The following is a 26,063-nucleotide window of genomic DNA, read 5'->3' as shown; positions in this document are numbered from 1 at the left end:
ATTATAGCAATCTTTTCTAGGACATACATTGATAAAATAGAGCATATCCATTGAGGTGTGATAAGGATATGTAATTTACAAATTTCTTTTGATGCCTAGGTTATTTATTTTGCTATTCTTAATGTGCTATAAGGAATAACATCTACCATAGTATACCAGATGCTGTGTCAAATGTATGTCAAGGCACTAATTTAGTTTCATTCCAATCAAAGTGTGTAGAAACCAAACACTTAAGTAAAATTTACTTACCTCAGTCTGTTGCATTTGAGCAATTGTGTTTAGCAATGATAATTCTTCTTTTGTTGAAAATGTATATTAATTTCTATTATTGTTGCATGCTGAGTTAAATTTTATATCTACATTACTAATTTTTTCAACCATTGGGTGTCAGCACTGTTTTATGTAAATTATAAGCATTTTTCACTTCCTTTTATTATAAATATTATTATAAATATAAATGAGCAAAAGTTTTTTTTTTTTTTTTTTTTTTAAGAGAGAGAGAATTTTAATATTTATTTTTTAGTTTTCGGTAGACACAACATCTTTGTTTGTATGTGGTGCTGAGGATGGAACCTGGGCCGCACGCACGCCAGGCGAGCAGGATACCGCTTGAGCCACATCCCCAGCCCGAAAGTTTTTTTTGTTTGTTTGTTTTTGACAAAAATAGAAGTGTACCTTTCCTCCACATCCTTGCCCAAATTTATTATTACTTTTATTCTTGATGATTGCCATTCTGATTGGAGTAAGACAAATCTCAGTATACTTTTGTTTTGCATTTCCTTGATTGCTAATACTGTTGAACATTTTTTCATATTTTTTTGGTCATTTGTATTTCTTCTTTTGAAAATTATCTGTTTAGTTGATTTACCCATTTATTGATTGGGTAAGTATAACCACTTTGGAAAGCAGTATGGAGATATCCCTCAAAAGACTAGGAATGGAATCATACCCTGGCTATCCCATTCTTTTATATTTATCCAAAAGCTCTAAAAATCAGCATACTGTAGTGATACAGGGACATCAGTGTGCAATTCACAATAGTTAAGTTTTGAAATCAGCCTAGGTGCCCATCAACAAAATAATGGGTAAAGAAAATGTGATATGTATACATAACAGAGTTTTATTGCTAGTAAAAGGATGAAATGGAGAACATCATGCTAAGTGAAATAAACTAGACTCAGTTAAGGGCTGAATGTTTTTTCTCACATGTGTAGAGAGATTGGTGGGAGGGGTGTTCATGGTTTTTTGTTTGTTTGTTTGTTTGGTACTAGGGATTGAACCCAAGGGCACTTAAGCACTGAGTCACATCACCAGCCCTTTTTTATATTTTATTTAGAGACAGGGTCTCACTTGGTTACTTAGGGCCTTGCTAAGTTGCTGAAGCTAGCTTTGAATTGGCAATCCGCCTGCATCAGCCTCCCCAGCTGCTGGAATTATAGGCATACGCCACCGTGCCCAGTGTGGAGGGAATTTTTAAAGGGGGATCTCATGAAAATAGAAGGGAAACCAATGGAGTGGGAAAAGGCTATCAGAGGGAGAATGGGAGGACATTGGGAAGTACTAGGGAATAAAATCTACCCAAATGTCCTATGTCCACGTATGAGTATACCACAATGAATTTGACTTATTATACAATTGTAATACACTAATTAAAATAATAATAATAATAGAGCAGGCATATTAGTAGAGCAGAGCAAGCAGATGGGGGGAGGAAGGAGACAAGGGAAAAGAAGGTACTAGGGGATGAAATCAAATTATGTGCATGTGTGAATATAGCACAATGAACCCCATTGTCATGTATGATTATAATGCACCAATAAAATATTTAAAAATAATAATCAAAGTAGATAGTTTAAAAATCAATGCTTCCCAAATTGAGGATTTATTTCCTGTGCCTCAAAAATCTTTTAGATTTAGACTGCTTGCAGAATTAAGGGAACAAATCCCAAATGACTGTTTTTATTGAGATTCTCAGTGATTGATCTAGAAGTTAAGATACAACCTTTAAAAGGGGGCAATATGAATAACTTACACACACACAAACATACACACACACAAGTGTATGGATGCACACTTTACCGAAGACTGATGGTAACATATATGGATTGCAGGGATTTGCAGCCTAAACATGTTACATTTTTTGTAGTCTGTGGAATTAGATACTATTTATTAATAAGGTCCAAATATACCAAGGCTTTATATCAAACTACAAATGTTAAAAACATAACAGATACAGAGAGAATGCAAGAAAATTCTTCATAGATCCTTCATTTTTTCTTTTGAAATCTACTGATATAACTTACAGAAAAGTCACTATGAAAATTCTTTCCCGGGAACTGGGATCATAGCTCAGCGTTAGAGCACTTGCCTCGCACATGTGAGGCAGAGTTCGAGCTTCAGCACCACATAAAAATAAATAAAGATTTAAAAAAAAAAAAAAATTTTTTTTCCCATCTTTTTTTCTGATACTAAGCACCTGGCCCACATAGCTACCATGAAAATATTCTATAATGTTACCCCAAGAATAACTCTATAGCTTTAATCACTTCAAGCCTGTAATCTGAATGTGAATATTTGCAATCAGAGCAATTTTGCAACATAGGTGAACTACTACTATCCTGGAGGATTTAAAAGCTTTTCTGGAAAATGAGATTCTGGAGAGCAGAAGTTAGTCAAAAATGTGTAACAAGACTTGTCCACTTAAAAATGGTATTCTCTTTTTAGTTAGCCTTCCTTATTAGAACTTACAGCAGCCCTTCCCACCTTATCCACAGGGGATATGTTCTAAGACTGCAAATGGGTGCCGAACAATTTTTCAGGTCTTTGGTTGTATACTAAGTGTATTCACACCAATTTGTGTCTTCATAAGGGAACAAATCCCAAATGACTCTTTTTATTGAGATTTCTCAGTGAATGATGTAGAAGTTAAGATACAACCTTTAAAAGGGGGCAATATGAATAACTTTGGATAATAATGATCATCACATTCCACCATCATTTATAACCCCATACCCTCTCCCTCCCCCTCCAACCTCTCTGCCCTATCTAGAGTTCATCTATTCCTCCCATGCTCCCCCTCCCTATCCCACTATGAATCAGCCTCCTTATATCAAAGAAAACATTTAACATTTGTTTTTTGGGGATTGGCTAACTTCACTTAACATTATCTTCTTTAACTCCATCCATTTATCTGTAAATGCCATGATTTTATTCTTTTATTGCTGAGTAATATTCCATTGTGTATATATGACACATTTTTTTTAATCCATTTGTCTATTGAAGGGCATCTAGGTTGGTTCCACAGTTTAGCTATTGTGAATTGTGCTGCTCTAAACATTGATGTGGCTGTGTCCCTATAGTATGGCATTTTTAAGTCCTTTGGGTATAGACCAAGGAGAGGGGTAGCTGGGTCAAATGGTGGTTCCATTCCCAATTTTCTAAGAAATCTCCATACTGCTTTCCATATTGGCCACACCAATTTGCACTCCCACCAGCAATGTATGAGTGTGCCTTTTTCCCCACATCCTCACCAACATTTATTGTTATCTGTCTTCATAATAGCTGCCATTCTGACTGGAGTGAGATGAAATCTTAGAGTGGTTTTGATTTGTATTTCTCTAATCGCTAGTGATGATGAACTTTTTTTATATATTTGTTGATTGATTGTATATCATCTTCTGAAAAGTGTTTGTTCAGGTCCTTGGCCTATTTATTGATTGGGTTATTTGATTTTTTGGTGCTTAGCTTTTTGAGTTCTTTTTATACCCTAGTGATTAGTGCTCTATCTGATGTGTGAGGGGTAAAGATTTGCTCCCAAGATGTAGACTCTCTATTCATCTCACAGATTGTTTCTTTTGCTGAGAAGAAACTTTCAGTTTGAATCCAACCCATTTATTGATTGTTGATTTTAATTCTTGTGACACAGGAGTCTTATTAAGGAAGTTGGGGCCTAATCCCACATGATGGGCCTACTTTTTCTTCTATTAGACACAGGGTCTCTGGTTTTATTCCTAAGTCCTTGATCTATTTTGAGTTGAATTTTATGCATGGTGAGAGATAGGGGTTTGATTTCATTTTGTTGCATATGGATTTCCAGTTTTTCCAGCACCAGTTGTTGAAGAGGCTATCTTTTCTCCAGTGCATGTTCTTAGCACCTTTATCTAATATAAGATAATTGTCATTTTGTGGGTTAGTTTCTGTTTCCTCTATTCTGTACCATTGGTCTACCAGTCTGTTTTGGTGCCAATACCATGCTGCTTTTGTTACTGTTGCTCTGTAGTATAGTTTAAGTTCTGTTATAGTGAAGCCACCTGCTTCACTCTTCCTGCTAAGGATTGCTTTAGCTATTCTGGATCTCTTATTTTTCCAGATGAATTTCATGATTGCTTTTTCTATTTATATGAGGAATGTCATTGGGATTTTGATCAGAATCACATTAAATCTGTATATTGGCTTTTGTAAGTATGGTCATTTTGATAATATTAGTTCTTCCTATCCAAGAGCAAGGTAGATCTTTCCATCTTCTAAGGTCTTCTTTGACTTCTTTCTTTAGGGTTTTGTAATTTTCATTATGTAGATCTTTCACCTCTTTTGTTGAGTGATTTCCAAGTATTTTATTTTTGAGGCTATTATAAATGGGGTAGATTTCCTCATTTCCATTTCTGAGGATTTATCACTAATTTACAGAAATGCTTTTGATTTATGGGTGTCGATTTTATATCCTGCTACTTTGCTGAATTCATTTACTAGTTCTAGAAGTTTTCTGGTGGAACTATTAGGGTCTGCTAAGTATAGAATCATATCATCAGCAAATAGTGCCAATTTGAGTTCTTCTTTTCCTATGTGTATCCCTTTAATTTCTTTCACCTAATAGGTCTGGCCAGTGTTTCAAGACTGTGTTAAATAGAAGTGGTGAAAGAGGGCATCCCTGCCTTGTTCCAGTTTTTAGAGGGAATGTCTTCAATTTTTCTCCATTTAGAATAATGTTGGCCTGGGGCTTAGCATAGGTAGCCTTTATGATGTTGAGATATGTTCCTGTTATCCCTAATTTTTCTAGTGTTTTGAACATAAAGGGGTGCTGTATTTTGTCAAATGCTTTTTCTGCGTTTATTGAGATAATCATATGATTCTTATCTTTAAGTCTATTGATGTGATGAATTAAATTTATTGATTTCTGTATGTTGAACCAACCTTGCATCCCTAGGATGAATCCCACTTGATCATGGTGATCCACCTTTTTGATATGTTTCTGTATTCAGTTTGCCAGAAATTTATTGAGAATTTTTGCGTAGGTTCATTAGAGATATTAGTCTGAAGTTTTTGTTTTTGTTTTGGTGTGTCTTTGCCTGGTTTTGGAATCAAGGTGATATTGGCTTCATAGAATGAGTTTGGAAGTGCTGCCTCTTTTTCTATTTCCTGAAATAAATGGAAGAGCATTGGTATTAGTTCTTCTTTAAAGGTCTTGTAGAACTTGGCTGTGTATCCATCTGGTCCTGGGCTTTTCTTGGTTGGTAGGCTTTTGATGGCATCTGCTGTTTCATCACTTGAAATTGATCTGTTTAAATCATCCTGTTAAATCATCCTGATTCAAATTTTGCAAATTATATGACTCTAGAAATTTGTTGATGCCTTCAATATTTTCTATTTTATTGGAGTACAAGTTTTCAAAATAATTTCTAATTATCTTCTGTATTTCCTTAGTGTCTGTTGTGATATTTCCTTTTTCATCATTTATGTCAGTGATTTGAGTTTTCTCTTTCTCTTCATTAGCATGGCTAAGGGTCTGTCAATTTTATTTATTTTTTCTAAGAACCAACTCTTTGTCCTGTCAATTTTTTTAATTGTTTCTCTTGTTTCAATTTTATTGATTTCAGCTCTGATTTTAATTATTTCCTGTCTTCTGCTGCTTTTGGTGTTTATTTGTTTTTTTTTTTCTAGGGCTTTGAGATGTAATGTTAAATCATTTATTTGTTGACTTTTTCTTCTTTTAGGGAATGAACTCCATGCAATGAACTTTCCTCTTAGAACTGCTTTCATAGTGTCCCAGAGATTTCGATATGTTGTATCTGTGTTCTCATTAACCACTAAAAATTTTTTAATTTCCTCCTTGATGTCTTCTGCTACCCATTGTTCGTTCAGCAGCATATTATTTAGTCTCCAGGTGTTGGAGTGGATTTTATTTCTTATTTTATCATTGATGTTTAATTTCATTCCATTATGATCTGATAGAATGCAGGGTGGTATCTCTACTTTTTTTTATATTTGCTAAGAATTGCTTTGTGGCATAGTATATGTTCTGTTTTAGAGAAGGATCCATGTGCTGCTGAGAAGAAAGTGTATTCTCTCATTAAAGGATGAAATATTCTATATATGTCAGTTAAGTCTAAGTTATTGTTTGTATTATTGAGTTCTGTAGTTTCTTTGTTCAGCTTTTGTTTGGAAGATCTATCTAGTGATAAAAGGCGTGAGTTAAGGTCACCCAAAATTATTGTGTTTTGGTCTTTTTGACTCTTGAACTTGAAAAGAGTTTGTTTGATGAACGTAGAAGCTCCATTGTTTGAGGCATAAATAATTGTTAAGTCTTGCTGGTGTATGGTTCCCTTGTGCAGTATGTGTGTCCTTCTTTATCCTTTTTGATTGACTTTAGTTTGAAGTCTACTTTATTTGATATGAGGATGGAAACCCCTGCTTGCTTCCGCAGTTCATATGAGTGATATGATTTTTCCCAACCCCTCACCTTCAGTCTGTGGATATCTTTTTCTATAAAGTGAGTCTTTAGAGGCAGCATATTGTTGGATCTTTTTTTTTTTTTAATCCAAACTGCTAGTCTATGTCTTTTGATTGGTGAGTTTAGGCCATTAACATTCAGGGTTATAATTGAGACATGATTTGTATTCATAGCCATTTTTGTTTATTTTTGTATTTTATATGACTTGGTTTCACCTCTGATTAGATTTTCCTTTAGTGTAATCCCTCCCTCTGCTGATTTTCATCATTGTTTTTCTTTTCCTCTTCTTGGAATACTTTGCTAAGGATGTTCTGTAGTGCAGGCTTTCTAGTTGTAAACTCTTAACTTTTGTTTATCATGTAAGTTTTTATTTTATCCTCAAGTCTAAAGCTTAGTTTTGCTGGATATAAGATTCTCAGTTGACATCCATTTTCTTTCAGAATTTGGTATATGTTGTTCCACAATCTCCTGGCTTTGAGGGTCTGGGTTGAAAAATCTTCTGAGATACAAATTGGTCTCTCCCTATATGTGATCTGATTCCTCTCTTTTGTGGCTTTTAAGATTCTATCCTTATTCTGTATGTTAGGCATTTTCATTATAATGTGCCTTGATATACATCTGTTGTAATTTTGTACATTTGGTGTCCTGTAAGCCTCTTGTATTTGGTTTTTCAATTCATTCTTCATGTTTGGGAAATTTTCTGATATTATCTCATTGAAGAGATTGTGCATTCCTGTGGTTTGAAACTCTGTGCCTTCCTCTATCCCAATAACTCTTAGATTTGGTCTTTTGATGCAGTCCCATAATTCTTGGATGTTCTGTTCTGGTTTCTAACTATCTTCACTGTGTGATCAACTTTATTTTTCAGATTATATACTTTGTCTTCATTGTCTGATATTCTTTCTCCCAAGTGATCTAGTCTGTTGGTTATGCTTTCTATTGAGTTTTTTATTTGATTTATTGTATCCTTTATTTTAAGGATTTCTGACTTTTTTTTTTCAGAGTCTCTCTCTCTTGAAGTAATCTTTTGATCCCCATATTTGCTATCTTATCTCATTGTTGGAGTGATCCATTTTGGCCTGTATTTGCTCATTTAGATCATTCTTTAATTCACAGATCATTTAAATTATGAACCTTCTGAACTTTTTCTCTGACATTTCATCAACTTTGCTGTCCATGGGTTCTATTATTATAGTATCCTGATTTGTTTGGGCCACTTTCCTTCCTTGTTTTTTCATGTTGTCTATGTGTCTTGCTTTCTTGCAGTGTGGATCTGAGATATTATAGTTTCTTCCCTATATTCTTGTAGTACCCGTGCAGATTGTCTGTACCTCACCTTGATGTTGGGCTTCCAGACCCTGCTGGTGTCCCTCAATGAATGCTACTGCATCCTGGACCTGGGTCCTGCGCAAGTTGGAGTGGATGGATCTGGGCCACTGGGCTTGACCTCCCTTGGTAGTCTGCTGGCTGGAAGGGGATAGGCTCTGGCGGGTGTCTGCCATGTGGGGGCTGGGGGGATCAGGTCTACTGAGAGCCTGGGTCCTGCATGGGCTATTTGTGTGGGCAGTCTGGGCTAGATCTCTGGAAGGTAGAATTTGAACAAGAGAAAGCAAGAGGGAGGAGGCCCCAAGCTTCCTTTTCAGGAAGCCATTGCCATGATAATAGCATTAATGTATACACTTTGCCCTCAAAGCCTAACCACCTCTCCTTAGGCCCCACTTCCCATCATTGTTGCCTTAGGGATAAGTTTCTAATATGTTAGCTTTGGGAACACATTCTAACCATAGTAACTTAAGGTTATCACTTTCCTAAGCTTAGGGCCAGTGGTCCCTTTCACAGCAGCCCCACTCTGGTGACTCATCCCCACTTTCTTACCTTACTTGTGTTTTACAGCCAGACCCTGGCCTCAAACTTCTACCCCGTGTATTCACTGCATGTCATCTTATGCCTTACCACTGCATCTCCTAACAGGCTGCTGGCTCTTAACTCTTAACTACTTGTCATATTCCCCACTGAAAGCTCGTGAAAGTTTCTGAGCTCTATCATGTCACTCTACGGCCAAGAGAAACTACAGGGGAAAAAAAAAAAAAGAGGTGGGAAGGGAGAATGCAATGTAGCCTCCCTACATTAGATGGTCTCCTCCTGAAGCTTAGAAATGGAGGCCAGGCAAAAGTCTCTTCCTTCATCTGCTTTTGTTATGTTCCGTTATTTTGGTCCTTCCAGATTTTTCTACTAAAAGAGCTTCTACTAACCTTTCATGTGGAAGAGGAATAGCCCCCTTCTCCATGGAATGTGGAACCATCTGGACTTACTTGTTCTCAAGGGTACTTTAAATAGAAAAATTATGCATTGAGTGGACATTATTGAGAGAAGAAAATACATCAAAAGGCATTTCAAAATAACTATCTCCAAAGCAATTCAATAAATTATTATGGAGTAGCTTCTGTGTGTTAGGAGCCAGGAACATGGTGGTGAGCACAACAGAAGATGTTCCTACCCTTAATGAACTTACAATCTTGAACATTTTATAGGAAATATTGCCATATCTCAATAGCATGGAGATATATACATAAGATTGATCATTTCAACAGTTGTTGAAGACTCAACTGATACATTCATTGATCAGGAAATGATTAAATAGATTATGTAATAGTTATACTGTGGAACACTATACATTTATTAAAAAGAATTAGATGTGTCTGTACATGCTCACATAAAAGAAGAATATATACCTAATCATCTGAATATATGTCATGTACACATGCAGACATGTCTTCATGAATAGAAACTTAGAAAAATATAAGCAACTATTAATGATGATTTCCTCTAGAAGATGAAATCTGACATGCTTGGAGAGAGGTAGAAAGGGAATTTTCCTCATTATAAAGTTCTGTATCATTTGAGTTTTGTATGACAAGCTGTGTGATACTTTTGTTGTTTTTAAAACAAAGAATATAAAAAAGTGAGAAAAATAAATAACCAGAGTTGCTACTGGCACACAATCTAGTCTACATGTTTAGAGAATTATTATTTCTTGCAATAGGCAAGAAGAAGTGGATAAAATGAGCAACATACTGTTCCAGCTCTCTTGTCCCCTGTCCTTTGCAAGAGTACAAGGCCTTTGGGAGGTTTCCACATGGAGTGTCCAAGGATAGTGAAGAAGCCCTCATGGATCCTCTCTCTTGTCTTCAACATACCCACTTGCCACCCTCCTTTAGTTTGTTTTCAACTCCTTTCCATTTCCCTTTCAAATTTCCTATCTTGCTTGTTTCCTTGAGTTACCTTAGAAATTAGCTGTCCTTCCTAGCCAGTTCTGCCACTTTCAGCCCAGTGGTTAGAGTAAGAGGAAGAAAAAATGTTGCCTGAGCCTCCATCTGGAACCCAGTTTATTTTGGGGGATTACCATCCCTACCTACCTAAAATTAGATGTTCCTTGCTCTGCCTACAGTAGTTGTTCTCCAGAAGTACTTATCACATCTTCTTACAAAACTTGCATTTCTCTATTACTATATTTTTGAACTTGTTATTCTGAAAGAGCATATGTCTTCTCCTTACTTGAGGTTGTACTTGAATCTCCTCTTTTAGAATCATACTCTTGACCCTCCCCTGGCATCCTGAGTCTCCTTTGGGCTGGGCCCTGTCTTGTGCTTCATCTAGTTAGGAGGAAAACTTTATTCTTGCTGCAGTTTTTCAGATAGTTTTGTACAGAATAACTAAAGATCCTTCTTAGCCAGTCAACAAAGTCTAAACAACATTAGACTTTGTTTATTCATTCAAGATTAAGTTTTTAATGCCTGCTGTATGCTTTGGTTCTGCCTGTTATATTTTTTTTTCTGAGTTACTTATTAGAGCAGGACAGCTTTTAAACACAGTAATAGAGTTGTTTCTTCACGAGAAGTGAAGTAAACATCTTGCACCAAAAGCTCAAGTTTCAAAAAGGAAAATAAACTAATATCTATGTCAGAGAAAACAACAACCTGATACCTGTCAGTAGTATCTTACACATTCTCAGCAGAAATTTATAAATTTGTTCTTTTTACCCCACCATGTACTGGTTGTGAATTAGCTTTATCTAGGAATAACTTTATCTCATGGCTGCTTTCTCTTCTATCTTGTGTTTCTGCTAAAATATGAAAGACTGTATTTCATTCACTTTCTTTATTTAAATCAATAAAACTATCCAGTTAGAAAAATACAATCATAGTAAGTTTGGAACCAAGCATTATAAATTACCTCTAAATAAATATGATGAAATTTTCTTTTTGCAGATGCAAGTATTGGCATTATGATGAAAACCTGCTTACTTCAAGTGTTGTCATTGTCTTCCATAATGAAGGATGGTCAACCCTCATGAGAACAGTCCATAGTGTAATCAAAAGGACTCCAAGGAAATATTTAGCAGAGATTGTGTTAATTGATGATTTCAGTAATAAAGGTAATGGCTATCAAGTTGACAGTTTGTCTTTAAAACAAGTTAATTATGAATAATTGCAAATTTAAAATTAAGTGTTACTGCCAACAGTATTTATTATCAGCAAGTGACACTGTGCCAAGCATTGTATATGAATTATTTTGTTAATCCTAACAGTAATTTTTAGAATAAATATTGTCATTGTCTCCATTTTACATACCAAAGGCTCAGAAATGTCAAGTAACTTGCTAACAGTCACAAAGACAGTAATTAAAAGTCGGATGCAAAGCCACGGGCTCATAAGTTTGTGTCTTCAGTTACTATCTTACACTATACCAGTTCTTTAGGGCTTGGATTTTGCAAAATTTTAGTCATGGAAGTTTGAAAGACTGAAAAAATGCAATCACATGTCTATTGCAAGGCCACCCAAAGGGCCGTCCACAGTTTTCACATTGAAATCCATATACCTATTGCATAGCCTATACTTTATATTTGAATGATGATGGAAATATTAATTTTGACCAGAAACTATGGACTATTTTTATTTATTATAGTATATTTTAAAGCTTATTTTGTTACATATTTAGTTTAGAATAGTAAACAAAAGGAAGTTATGCTTTTTATTCTTTTTAAGGAGGCAGCTATTTTAGCATTTAGGAAGGTCTTGGTTAGTCTTGGCTCAATTTGGCAAGAGAATGATTGAGCAGTGATCTTTCAGATAAGTGATTTTTTTTTTTTTTTTTAAGGAGAGAGAGAGAGAATCTTTTTTGTTTGTTTGTTTGTTTTGTAGATGGACACAACACAATGCCTTTATTTTTTTAATGTGGTGCTGAGAATTGAACCTGGGTCCCGCCCATGTTAAGCCAGCGCTCTACCGCTGAGCCACAGTCCCAGCCCCAGTGATTTTTTAAATTATAAATTTTCTTTAAATATATTACTGTTACATTGATGACATTCACTAATGACATAAAGTAAAAATACAAATAATGCTGTAACTCAGAACCTAAGTCAGCATGTAAATAAAAATGGAATTTTGCTGCTGCAACCCAGATCTGGATTTTTTTTTTTTCTTGTCACAAAATAGAATTGAAACTTTTGAAAATTGACGGGAGAGCTCAGACTACTCAATAATAACAGGATGTTTTCATTCTAGCAAATAAATTTTGCAGAAAATTGTTCTGTATAAGAGTGGTATCATTGAATGTAGACAGAACATAGGTAGCATGAGAATATCTTTCTAAATGACTTTAGAAAAGCTTCCTTCCGCCACTTAATTTAGAACTCTTGTAATCTGGATAAACTCATACTGTTTTTGCAGAGACATGACTATAATCGTGATCTGCATACATGTTAGCATTAGGAGAAATAGAAATATGACTTACTTCCTTTTCCCTTTATCTTGGTGTAGCAGATCACTTTTTTCAACTAATCCTATTTAATCACACTAGAGAATGTATAGTTTTAAATTTTGTAATCATATCAAATGCATTTAGACTTTTTTCATTTCTTTTGCTATTGGGGATTGAACCCAGGGACACTCTACCATTGAATCATATCTCTAGTCTTTTTTATTTTAATTTTGAGACAGTGTCTTGCTAAGTTGCTGAAGGTCTCAATAACTTGCCAAGGCTGGCATGGATTGCGATCTTACTCTGGAGTTGCTGAGATTATAGATGTATTATCTTCATTGCAATTTTCTGTAACAGGAATGTTTACATCAAAAATATTATTCTTATTCTAAGACAAATATTTGAACATATGTTTTACGATGATACTGTTGGTACCAACAATATTATAAGTATAGAAAAATATAAACCAACAAAACAACTCTGAGAAATCTCCTTTGATTGTACTGATTTTTAAGAACCACTATATTATTAACATAAGAAAAAAATTTTAACATGTCCTTAAAAATGTAAAGGCTTACTAAAAAGTATTTACCATCCTGAAATAACTTCTTGATCCTGAAAATCAGAACAGAATTTTGGGCTTAAAGATTTTTGTGCCTTTTATTTTCACCTTTTTGTGATCAGTGCTTCTGTTTCTATAGATCTCTTATGTTCAGTCTCATATACCACAATTTGAAGGTAGTCATGCAGGGACTGCTCATAGTATGCAAAGCTTTTTAGGTTCTCCTTGAAAAGAGGTACAGAAAATCTGTCATTAATTTTCCCAAACTCACAATAATTTTAAAATCTGTTGGTCCTAACTTCAGTAAAATTATATCATATTTGCTTAATATAGCTGGAGTGAAAAATTTGGTTTGTACTTTCTCCAATATATTCAGAAACTAAACTTTGAATTTATAAGTTTTCCATTTGAGAAAAATTACTAATAAAAACCTCACAAAGGAGCTAACTACTCATAATTAGATTTCTGAAAATTGGTGTGTCCTCTCAACAAGGTTTGGAGCCTTTAAAATAGCAAGCTCCTCCACACACATGTGCATCAGCCAGGGAGGCTAAGTCAGGCTAAGGTAAAACACAACTCCACTCTTTTTTTTTTAAATATAGACACAATATCTTTACTTTATATATTTCCTTTATTTTTATGTGGTGCTAAGGATCGAACCCAGTGCCTCACACATGCGAGGCAAGTGCTCTGCCACTGAGCTATAACCCCAGCCCCTCAACTCCACTCTTAATGGCTTATAACAACAAAAGGTTTTCTCTGTTTATAATACATTTCCTACAGGTCAGCCTGTCTCTGTGCTCTATCTTCATTGCAAGATCTACACTTTTCAGAGCAGCCTCAGCTCACACTGCCTGCATAAAGGTAGAAGAAAGAAGAGATCTAGTAAAACACAAAAGGCTTCATAGTGCTTCTGCTGACAAGTGACCCATAGCATTTCTATCCACGTGTCATTGGCCACAGCAAACCACACACCCAGCCTGACATCAGTGGGTTAGAGGCGGGTAATTTTACTCCAGGAGTAGTGGATATTTTGAACCCTAATACAGTCTATTACCATGTAAGATTTCAGAGGAGCAAGGAGTCATTGTATTCACTATTTCCCCTTTTGGGCCATCTTAAACAATAATCTAAACTTGAAGAATAGGCCACCAACTTATTTCTGTCCATAAAAGTGTAATTAAGATGGTTTAGGTTGTACATCCAAAAATGTACCTAATGGAATTCAGAAAGAAAGATTTTTTTAAAAATAATAACTTAGGATACTAGTCTTTAAAAAGAAAGAAAAGAAAAGGAGAAGGTTTTAAAAGTAAATAAATAAATAAAATCTAGAAGGGAAAATTACCCAGATTTTCTGGGGTGGAGGGAAACATGAAGCACAAGAGTTTTATTTATAACACTCTTTAAAACTGCCAAAACAGAAGGAAAAAAATTTTCTAAATTCTGAATACCCATGTGTTTCTTGGTGTCTTACTAATAGAAGATTCCTAAAATTAGTAAAATATTAAGTGTATTATCTGATATACCTATTTAACCCCTAGCTCATTTCTATAGCAATTTTTTGTGATTTTTATATTCATAGGCCAAATTTTTATACAGTTTTTGTATTGTCAAGAATCATCTTTAGAGCTTGTTCTGTGGTGAGCAAATTTCACAGGCTCATAGTGATAAAAACAAAAGCTGTTCTCTTACAATGGGAAGCCAAGATGGAAATTTTGCCAAATATATTTTTGTTGTTGTTGTTTTAAAATATTTTTAGTTGTAGATGGACATAATGTGTGTTATTGTTGTTGTTTTTAAAATATTTTTAGTTGTAGTGGACATAATGATTTTATTTTATTTATTTATTTTTATGTGGTGCTGAGGATCTAATTCAGTGCCTCACGCATGCTAGGCAAGGGCTTTACCACTGAGCTACAACCCCAGCCCATGTATCTGGTTTTTATAAAAGAAAATATCCTCTACTAAATTATAAACATATATGTATATATATATATACAATTATAATAACAATCCAATAAAATTATACACACACTTGTAATGCTAAGATATACAGAAAATGGGATCTTATAGTTATTCACCAACATGGCAGGAACCGTATTCATCACAATAAGACTGCAGACTTCATTCCCTATTGCAGTTGGAGAAAGATAGCCCAGAAATGAAATGTATAACCCGTGCAGATTTCGGTGAAGTTTTATGTTATCAGTGCACAGTGTATCTTCAGAAATCAAAATCATTGCTTCTGACAACACAAAAAACAACAAAAAATCTTTTAGATTAAACATTACTGTGTTAATTAAAAAAAAAATTTAATGTATCTTATGATATGTCAAGAGCTTTGTAATGAACAACAAATAAAAAAATAATAAAATAAATAAATAAATAAAAGACTCAACTGTCAATTGGCATAATCACCATTTATTTAAAGTTTAGCAGGATATTTGATAATTGTCACACCAACCAGTTTTCTGTAGATATATTAGGCTTAAATTTTAACTTAAGTAATACATATCAGCTTCCATTCTTTTTTTTCCCCCTGGGGATTGAACCCAGGGCCTCACTGATGCTAAGCTCAGACTTTTCTACTGAGCTACACCCCCAGCAGGCCACAGTCCTTGCTTGTCCTCTTAATAGATTAAACATTTGATAGGGCCCATGTAAAATTATTGACTGCCCAGCACATTTATACTCTTTGTTGAGAAAAATAATACTTGTTTATATGCAAAGTTTTGATTTTATAATGTTGATTAAATTTTTTATTCATAGACCACTTAAAAGAAAAACTGGATGACTACATTAAGATGTGGAATGGCCTAGTAAAGGTATTCCGAAATGAGAGAAGAGAAGGATTAATTCAAGCACGAAGTATTGGTGCTCAGAAGGCTAAACTTGGACAGGTAGGAAGCATATGCTATCCACAATGTCAATAGCTTGGATTTGGTAACTAAAAGATTATATAAATTTTTAATCACCCTTCAGGTTTTAAAAATGAAATGAGAATGCTGGCTTGAACAAATAACTACTGTGTCAAAATTGACTATAATGCTAATTTTTGTTAGCGTCTGATTTTAAATTGTGTGTGATTTGTGTTGTACCATATGCAAGGAGTATTCTTTCACCCTGCCTCTTTTTTTTAAGGTTTTGATATACCTTGATGCCCACTGTGAGGTGGCAGTTAACTGGTATGCACCACTTGTAGCTCCCATTTCTAAGGACAGGTAACATTACCTTGCTTTTTTTCTTTCCTAGTTGAAAAGTAAACCTTGTCCTAGAAGGACAAATAATATTCTTTGATTCCACTTCTAGTTAGTGCATCAAGTATTGGGTTTTAAGTGTTATCCTTGAGCTAGTTGTTTCCTTGGGTGGAACTTGGCTGATACTTTGGGCTGATTCAAATGAAGTCTGGTATTTGGGAAACTAGGTCGAGTCATCTTGTGATTCCATTACTGAGACTCCCTCTGATTCCAAAAACTTTCCTTAACAGAAATATTAGTTGCTCCCTCTAAACATGAACACGAGTTCTAGAGACTTGAAGAACCATGCTTTGAAATTGTACCTATTCTTTTTTAACACCCTTTTAAATTATTACCTTAGTTAGTAAGGACCAGCTATGACTTATGTCAAGGCTTTGGGTTCCTATGGAAACTTTAAGGTTTAGAAATAGATAGCTATGGCATGGAAATGTGGTGCTCACCATTAAATCTCCAGAAATGTCTGAGACAGCAGAAGGCAGCGTAATCTCCTAGTTCCAAAAGCCTTTCTTGCTTCTCATCCAGAATTCTGGCTATTTCAGAATCTAGGAGAATGAGACATATCTCTTTTGTGAATGGCATGAGTCAGAGGAAGAACTTAGAATATTTTATCATCAGAGTATTTAAGATGAAGTCCTATAAAACATTTTTTTTCACATGCTGTCTAACTTAATCTTCACAGCAGCCCTGAAAGTTAGAGATCATTAGCTTCATTTATAAAGTGGATCTTGAGGCTTAGGGAAATTAAGTAATATGCCCCAGATTAGATAGCTAATAAACTACCAAACTGAGGTCTCTGGACCATTTTAAATTGTACCATTTTTTTAGAAATGCAAAAAGCATGATTAGTGAGAAAAGATATAAACCAGGTGTCAGATAACCAAGTTTGTCCAGGGAGATGCTAGCAGTCTTCCTGGCAGTAAGAAAGTGGTTTTCCAAAGTTCCAGTGACAATCTCTTATATCCCACAGGGAACCTCCAGTGTGTGTTCATACTCTGGAAAGACTAAAGCCCACTTTTAGGATTTACTTGCCCGTATCAAGGTTCTAAGCCCCCAGAGAGTTTTCCTTTCTCTTGGTTTCTAAAGAAAGCTGTAACCTGGTTATGGGAAGGTACAATCTATGTTTTAGGAAATACATTTTAAAATCCTTTCCAACAATATGAGCATTGAAACAAGCAAGGTACCAGATTACCTTTGTAATGTCAACTCTGTATCTGATTGGTTGCACAGTGCTATCATTTGTATGATGTCCAAATAGAAAGAATTGGCTTTTTTCTCCTTTGTTCCAAATTCTTGCACCACTTAAGTTTTTAACAGATTTTGAGGGATTTTTTTTCTTGCTGTTTTTTTTTTAAAGCAGCAATACATTACAGAACCTTTATATTTGCAATAAAAGGTGGAGGGAAGGCGATTGAGTACAAGCACAAAAACACATTTTTATAAAAACTGCTTTCAAAGAAATAGCAACAAAGAGCTAGAAACCACTAATGATATGGCAACTATTATTAGCACATGCTCGTGCACACACACATTTTTAATGGGGGACAGGGAGGAAGAATGACAGAAAGAAAAATCTTGTAAATAGTGCAAAATTACCAAGAGAAAGTTTCCACTAGCACCAAAGTGAAATGGAAAAAAAACACTATTAAACTCAATTGGCAAGGCCCTTTGTCCCTGAGGTTTGTCTGTAAGCCTAGGGGAAAGTCTCCTCTATCTGTCCTTGCACTGATAGGCTCTTGGCTTGTGTGGAACATTCATTTGCTGTTTCCCCATTAGATATTAAAGTTCCCTAATGCAAAATAAACCAATTACAAAACAACAACAACAAAACTACAAAAAAGGACAATGTAGTTAGGCATGCTGAACTAGTCAGTTTGGGGTTCTTAAATGCTTCTTCATTTTCTGTAAATGTTTCAGAACTACATGTACTGTGCCTCTAATAGATTACATAGATGGGAATGATTATTCCATTGAACCACAGCAAGGTGGGGATGAAGATGGTTTTGCCCGAGGGGCCTGGGACTGGAGTTTACTGTGGAAACGTATCCCTCTAAGCCACAAGGAAAAGGCCAAAAGAAAACATAAAACTGAACCTTATAGGTAAAGATTATTACTTTTTTTTTAATGTTGAACGTTTATCTAAGTACTTTTTTTTTCCTTCCCCATGAACTCATATAAATCTGTGGGTCCATACGTACGTTTCCATTTGATCTTTGCTGCCATCATCAACACAATACAGAACCATTTGCACTGTGCCGCTTATAGATGTCATAAATGGCAACACATATGAAATTGTACCCCAAGGGGGTGGTGATGAAGATGGGTATGCCCGAGGAGCATGGGATTGGAGTATGCTCTGGAAACGGGTGCCTCTGACCCCTCAAGAGAAGAGACTGAGAAAGACAAAAACTGAACCGTATCGGTAATCACTAAATCACTTACATATTTTTCTTTTCTCCAGTTGCTGCTAACCTATTAACTTCTTGGCAAGCTAAACATTTGTTGTTAAACCTGTAGATGCTGTCTCAGATTCTGAAAGAGCTTCTTTCTTTCCACTCTTTCAGAGCTTTGAATTCACATTTGCTCCTTTGTAATTGCTTTTACCCTAAATGCAAGCTCCACTATTTAATTATACTCTTTCATTGGGGAAAACAAATAATGTGAAATGATAAGGTAAAAAAAGAAAACCTTTACTGTCCTGTCCTATTAGACTAGATAACAAATTTTGTTCTCTTGATGACAATATCATTCTATAAATTTAAAATACATAAATTACTTACAATCTAAGATTCTAATTTCCACTTTGATGCCTTAGTGTGATGATAACAATGAAAGACACTAGCAAGAGATTTGGGAAGTTCCCTCCTTTTGTTTTATATGCTAACTCTTAAATATTAATTTTGCTCTGGTTAAATCTGATGAATAAAAATGCATCACTTTAGAAGATGTTACATAGACTCTCTATGGCTTCATTCTCAGAAGAGTGCTTGATTAAAAGAAAACTCTGTTCCACAATCAGCTTTAGTCTCTTCTTGTGGTTCTTCAAGTAGAACAATTTATGCTACTCTCTTCTTTTTGATCTTTCAATTGGAACATTTTACTGTCTTTCAAAAAAGTAACCCCAAATGAAATGTTTGCTAAATGTTAGTGCAGCTGTCTCCAAAGTGTGTCTGTTTTTATTTTTTGACCCTAAGGTTCTGCTTTCAGTTTCTTTCTCCCTGTTATGCTGCTGATAAATGTTAGAACTTTGTTTTGGGAAGATGCTTCAATGTTGTGGAAATGCTAATGGGATTTGGGCATGTCATGATATCAAGATACTGAATGGCAAACATAAGGAAATTACAGAACTTTAAGCTTTTTTGGATATTCTCCAAATTTTCATTTGAAAATTTCTTACCCAAAATACTTCAGGAATCTGCTGCTTACCTCCTTAACCTAACAAATAATTCTAGGGGAAAAAAATAAAGGGTGCTGACTACATTTATGTTTCTGTTCATTCCACGGGCTGGTAAAGACCTTTTTAAAGCAAGCTAGAAAATTTAAGAGTGGTTTCCCTTTAACTAACTCACAAATTTCCACATAGCCCACTAAAACCAAGTTTTCAATTCTGAAAACATAATACATATTCAAATATTATTTCAAAGTTACCATAACTGGTATATTTGTTGCTCAGTTTAAGTTTTATTTAGGTGTTTCACATCTAGGATGATGGGACCAATGGGTTAAAGCATTTTCAAATCTGTACTGAGATGGATGGGAATATATCTAAAAGCCAAATGAGCACAGTTGTAGTGGAACAATTTTTAATGACAGTTAAAGTATAACCAAAAATGTGATAGTACTGTGTATTTAGTTAGTATATTTTAAGAAGAAGAGGCATAGAAAAACAATTTTCTCTTGATGTGATTTTCTGTTAGTATGGAAATATTATCTGATTCATTATCTACTCAACAAATATTGAGTACTTACTATGTGCCAGCCACTGTACATTTTAACAGATATCTTCCCTCATGAAACTTAAAATATAGGAGAGAGATAGAAATTGAACAGATTACTACACACACACACACACACACACACACACATACACACACACAAAAAAAAAACTGAAACAGCAACTATGATAAGTAGTATGAAAAAAAAAATCACAGGTATGTGGAACTTATGGAAAGGAAAACTTGATCCAGCTAGAGGCCCCAGAAAGGCCTCCCTGACAAAGTGTCATCGAGGCTGAGACTCTAAGGAGGAAGAACATTTAGGAGTATAAATAGCATGGTGAAGCCTCTGAGGCAAAGGCATGACCTAGCTAAGCTAAGAGCAGAGTGGCAAAGAGCTGGGTAGAGGGAGCTGGGTGAGCCTAGGCAGTGGGGAGGAATCATGCAGGCCCATGCAAAGGAGTCTGCTCTGGCTGCCATGTGAATAGATTTGGATAGGGACAGAATAGAATAAAGGACACAAGTTCTGGAGATATGGGATAATCCAAGCAGTGTTGGTGTGGTCTAGGGCGGTAGCAATGAAGTTGGAAAGAAGTAGACAGATTCATAATTTTCCAAGTCGAATCAATATTATTCAATGATTGGAAAAAAAATTTAAAAAAAAATGATTGGTTTAGTATTAGGTGTGATGACGAAGAAGGTACCTAAAGGTATGAAGTTCCCTAAAACTTAAGAATTGTGATGCATTAATAATTAATTTTTCCTTGGGAGTGGAAGGGCATTTAGCAGTATGAAAATTATTCCACTTTCATTTCTTCCAATAGTAGGAGTGACTTGACCCTAAAAATATACCCAGCCAGTCCTTTTTCTCTTGCCTCAAAATATACCTAATTTAAGATCCATTCAGGAAGTCCCAGAGATCACCCTTTTTCATTTTGTACAGTAAATAGCAATGTGGAATTCTCCTGTGTAATTCCTACACTACATTTGCAAACTCTGAATGAACTGTGGCTGTTCTAGTGTGATTTACACTCTTATTTGGCAAGCCCTTGAGCTATAAAATTAAAAAATGACGGACTACTTCCATGGTGTATGGTTTCGTTCATCCCAGAATGACTCATAAATCATTGCAGGAGCAGTTAGCAAACCACGGCTGTGTGGCTCTGTGTTTCAGGAGTGAAAGAAATTTTTATTTTAACTAAAATGAAGGCTTAATTTTTAAATCAACAAAGAACCAAGGCGCCCTCTAATGGTAAAATGACACAATGATCCAATTTGTGACAAACTAATTTGGTTTCAGAAATTTTGGTAAATTCGCTAAGGAATTAGGAACAAGTTATTTTTGAAGGATTTATAATTTCTTAATGTTTGGCCATCAGTTTTGTCTCTTCTGTGCATATTTAGACTGTATTCCAAAAATCTTGTTTTCTATTGGCAAAAGGATGTTGGGGGTTTGTCTTTAATGGTTATTTCAGTGTTTTTCTTTCTCAGGTCCCCAGCCATGGCTGGGGGATTATTTGCTATTGAACGAGAGTTCTTCTTTGAACTGGGTCTGTATGATCCAGGTCTCCAGATTTGGGGTGGTGAAAACTTTGAGATCTCATACAAGGTAATGTTTCATTTAAATGATGCAGTTTTCTACAGTTACTGACTTTTGTGATTTTTCAGATAAAACTAGTTTCTTTGAAAATAATCCATGTAATGCTTTTCTCTAAATTATAAGGAATGATTTAACATACGTCTGGGGAAAAGTAGAGCAAAATGCAAATTGTAAATTTATTTGTTTATAGAGCTTATTTCAAAATTGTGGCCAATAAGCTTCAGAAGTGGAAATAACCCCTTTCCTCACTCCCAGGCTTTCTGTACACTGGAGCCATGTATGATAGTAGCTCTTTGGAGAATCTGCATGTATTAGGGCCATAGTTGACCATCCACTGACACAGTCACCCTTTATCACTGTAGGACATGATGAGCCAAGACAGAAGCAGATCCCCACAGTGACTGTGCATCCTCAGACTGACATTGGAACTGTCTTCCTGCAGCACCTCCCCTGTTGTTGAGGCAGTCCCCGAGCACTAATACCTTCCGCGCTCCAATCCCTACCTCAACACCCACTCCTATCCCCAATTTCCAAAAGAGAGAGAAAACTATATCACAGTTTGAGTTAAACAGGTATTCATTACCTCTTGTCTTAACTGTCCTGTGCTTTAGCACTGTGAGAAATAGAAGAGGAGTAAACTGGTCCTTGTTCTCAAGGAATTTACAGCTGATTTTAATTTCTAATACATTAAAAGGAGGAATGGCATTCACTTGGTGTTATTCATAAATCGCATTGTGCTGGAGGTAGAATTTGAGGCAGAACTAGAAAGATGCAAATGATATCAGAGAACTGAGCAGAGAACAAGCGAGGAGGGGAGAGGGAGACCTGAGCAGATAGATTGGGAGAAGGTACAAATGTATGGACACGAAGAGCACATTCAGGAAACAGTGAAGGGCAGTTTGGCAGAAGCAGGCAGCATGAATAAAGACATGTAAGAAGATAAATGGGCAAGAGGTTAGGGCCATATTAAAGAGTCTTTAATGCTGAGTTAAGAGATTCTTACCTAACTTTATAAGCAGTGGAGAACCATCAAAGATACTAAGCAAGGGAATAACATGACCGAAAGCTGCCCTTCAACCACAGTAATCTCTTGCTATAAATAAGGATAGAGTTAAGTAGAGAGAGAATGAAGGTGAAGATGTCAGTTAGGTTATTATAATAATCACCCAAGTAGGAAATATGTTAGCATTGAAAACACAGATGATATTAGGAATGAAGAATGTGCATTGTTTTGCAAGGTTATATTGAGAAAAAGTCTCTAAGGACTGCAAGCATACAGGAAGAGACCCCCTTAGCAGTTTTTTTTATTATATTCCCATTGCCTTCCTTGTTATTGTAAGTTTTTTAAATGATCAATTATTTTAGGATTTGTTCAGCTTATGAATTCTGTGTGGACATTGTATCTAATTTAGATTTAAGATTTATACTTAGAAGACAAATTTTTAATTATAATGCATCTTTGCATTATAAACAACATATGTTATCTCTTGATAGATATGGCAATGTGGTGGCAAATTATTGTTTGTCCCTTGTTCTCGTGTTGGACACATCTACCGTCTTGAGGGCTGGCAAGGAAATCCTCCACCCCTTTATGTTGGGTCTTCTCCAACTCTAAAGGTGAGTAAACGAGAGAAGGACAGGATAGGATAGGATAGAGAACTAACATTTACAGACCACATGCTATTATAGTCAATTAACAAATGTCATCTCATTAAATGGGGTACACCTCTTAAACAATCATCCTGGTTCTCACCTTTAACTTAGGTTAGGCTTACTCTCATGAAATCTTATTATTCTGTAAGATTATTCACTGTACCCCATTCTTTTTTAATTGACAGGTAAAAAGTGTATATATTTATGCTGTAGAACTTAATGTTTTGACTCATATACATTGTGCATTGAATAAATCAAGCTGTTTAACGTTCATTACATAGCATATTTATCACTTTTTTGTGGTGAGAACACTTAAAATTGATTTTCATGTGTACAGTATATTGTTATCAACTATAGTAACCATAATATACAATAGATTTCTTGAACTTATTCCTCCTGTCAAACTGAAATTTTGTGTCTTTTGTCCAACATCTCCCCAATTTTCCTACCTACCTCAGACTTGATAGCCACTCTATTTCTATTTCAGCCTTGATAGCCACTCTATTTCACATTTTTTTTTTTTTTTACTCCACATAGAGTGAAATCATGTAGTATTTGTCTCTCTGTGCCTGGTTTATTTCACTTAATATAATGATCTCCATGTTGTTGCAGTTGACATGATTTCCTTAGTTTTAAAGGCTGAATATTCCATTGTATATGTCACACTTTCTTTATCCTTTTATTAGTTGATGGACACTTAGATTGATTTCATGTCTTGACTGTTATGAATAATTCTCAAATGAACACTAGGTACTAATCCTGATGTAAAACAGAAGTTAGCAATTGTGGTCCAGAGACCAAATCTAACCCATTTATAAAGTTGTGTTGGAGTTCAGTCCCACTAATTTATTTACATATCATCTGACTACTTTCACCCTATACTAGCAGAATTGAGTAGTTGCCACAGAGATTATTTGGCCCACAGAGACAAAGATACTTACTATCTGACCCTTTATAGAGAAAATTTGCTGACGTATAGTACAGAAAATCAAGGGATAGAACGAGTAAATGTCATTTCATATATATTCATGCAAACATTCATTCTTTCTATATAAAACCTTAGAAGTTAAGACAACATCAGCTTATTACTCAATCTGAGGAAGTAACATTACAACATCAACTTTTTTTTTTCATAGTTGCTTTTCCTTACCATTTTATTGCTTTATAATTGTTTTTCCTGAATTTGGGACTATGGTAAAATGATTCAATTCTGATTGTTAAAAAAAATAAAAATAAAACACATTTTTATCAGGGGCCGGAGTTGTAGCTCAGTGGTAGAGCACTTGCCTAGCATGTGTGAGGCACTGGGTTTGATTCTCAGCACCACATTTAATAAATGAATAAAATAAAGGTTCATCAATATCTAAAAAAAATTTTTTAAATGTGTTTTATCAAACAGAGCTATTTTTTCATGATGATTTCTAAAATAAGATTTTTCCCTATGCATACCAGTTGTGTGGTTTAACAAAAAGAGATTGTTCTGGGAGAAGGAGCACCAGTGCTCAGCCAAATTCTCAGGAATCCTCTGGGTTTCATTTTCTTCCTCTCTCGCCAGGAGAGAATACATTGACTTAAAATAAATGATCTTCAATTCAGGGATAGTATATTCTATGTACCTCAGTTTTTAGTTAAACATACGTGACATTTTTTATCTTGGCAAATGACATATTGGACTCATTAGCTCACTTGAATTCTTTGGTTTAATTAAATGCCAGGTTCTGTAGAAATGAGGTTGTTATATGTTGATCATACTTCATGTATCTAAGATGGGCTATTTATGCCATTACAATTATTTTCAGTTTTCAAAATGATATTAATTTTCTTTTTCACAGAATTATGTTAGAGTGGTAGAGGTTTGGTGGGATGAGTACAAAGACTACTTCTATGCTAGTCGTCCTGAATCAAAGGCATTACCATATGGGGATATATCTGAGCTGAAAAAATTTCGAGAAGATCACAACTGCAAAAGCTTCAAATGGTTCATGGAAGAAATAGCTTATGACATCACCTCACACTACCCTTTGCCACCCAAAAATGTTGACTGGGGAGAAGTAAGTATCAATCAATATTCAGATCACAAAGTATGTGTGTTTGGGGTCTGCATTTGGGAAAAAGGCAAAGAGAGATGAAAATGTGTGAGTTAAAGAAAAGAATTTGGAGGGAAAAATTTGGCTAAAAACTGACTGGAAACATCTACCAGCTTACCAGTCAACACCGGTAGCTACCCTGAGATGTCTCTTCCCAGCCTCTGCACCTGTGGCTGCCCTGCCTGGAACACTGTGCCTCTTCTTCTCTATCTCCTGCCACTTCCCTGTCCCTCACTTCAATTCCCTTTCTTGATTGTTATCTTATTTTTCCCAACTTAGAGATGATGAATACTGAAAATAATTTCTTATTCTTACCCACTTCATCAGAAAGGCTTAGCTCTGTGATCTTTCCGTGGGTTCTCCCAACATCCAAAATTGCCTATCCCCCAGCCATTCTTAAGTACTTCAGGACTTCCACCCCCAGTGTGCTATAATAAACTAATGCAGGGACCCAATATATAATGGGCACTTAAACAGTGCTTGTC

General features: G+C 35.3%; 1 protein-coding gene across 4 annotated transcripts in view; it reads left to right on the top strand.

The window, feature by feature from the left end:
- The window catches only part of Galnt7 (polypeptide N-acetylgalactosaminyltransferase 7), a 148,380-nt gene that overhangs the window by 104,478 nt on the left and 17,839 nt on the right, over positions 1-26,063 (top strand). For 3 of the 4 annotated variants that reach the window (XM_027927025.3, XM_071610523.1, XM_071610522.1), the window contains exons 3-9: positions 10,996-11,162; positions 15,819-15,949; positions 16,191-16,270; positions 18,221-18,403; positions 21,730-21,847; positions 23,333-23,455; positions 25,324-25,542. In XM_027927025.3, the coding sequence (XP_027782826.1) occupies positions 10,996-11,162; positions 15,819-15,949; positions 16,191-16,270; positions 18,221-18,403; positions 21,730-21,847; positions 23,333-23,455; positions 25,324-25,542 (1,021 nt within the window). Of the gene's footprint in view, positions 1-10,995; positions 11,163-15,818; positions 15,950-16,190; positions 16,271-18,220; positions 18,404-18,542; positions 18,726-21,729; positions 21,848-23,332; positions 23,456-25,323; positions 25,543-26,063 lie in introns of all 4 variants that reach the window. The other variant, XM_027927024.3, reaches the window with a different exon arrangement.

The sequence above is a fragment of the Marmota flaviventris genome, chromosome 3 (assembly GCF_047511675.1).
Source record: "Marmota flaviventris isolate mMarFla1 chromosome 3, mMarFla1.hap1, whole genome shotgun sequence".
NCBI classification, from domain to species: domain Eukaryota; kingdom Metazoa; phylum Chordata; class Mammalia; order Rodentia; family Sciuridae; genus Marmota; species Marmota flaviventris.
Note: the sequence above shows the minus strand (reverse complement) of the source record. Positions and strands in the feature narration are given on the sequence as shown.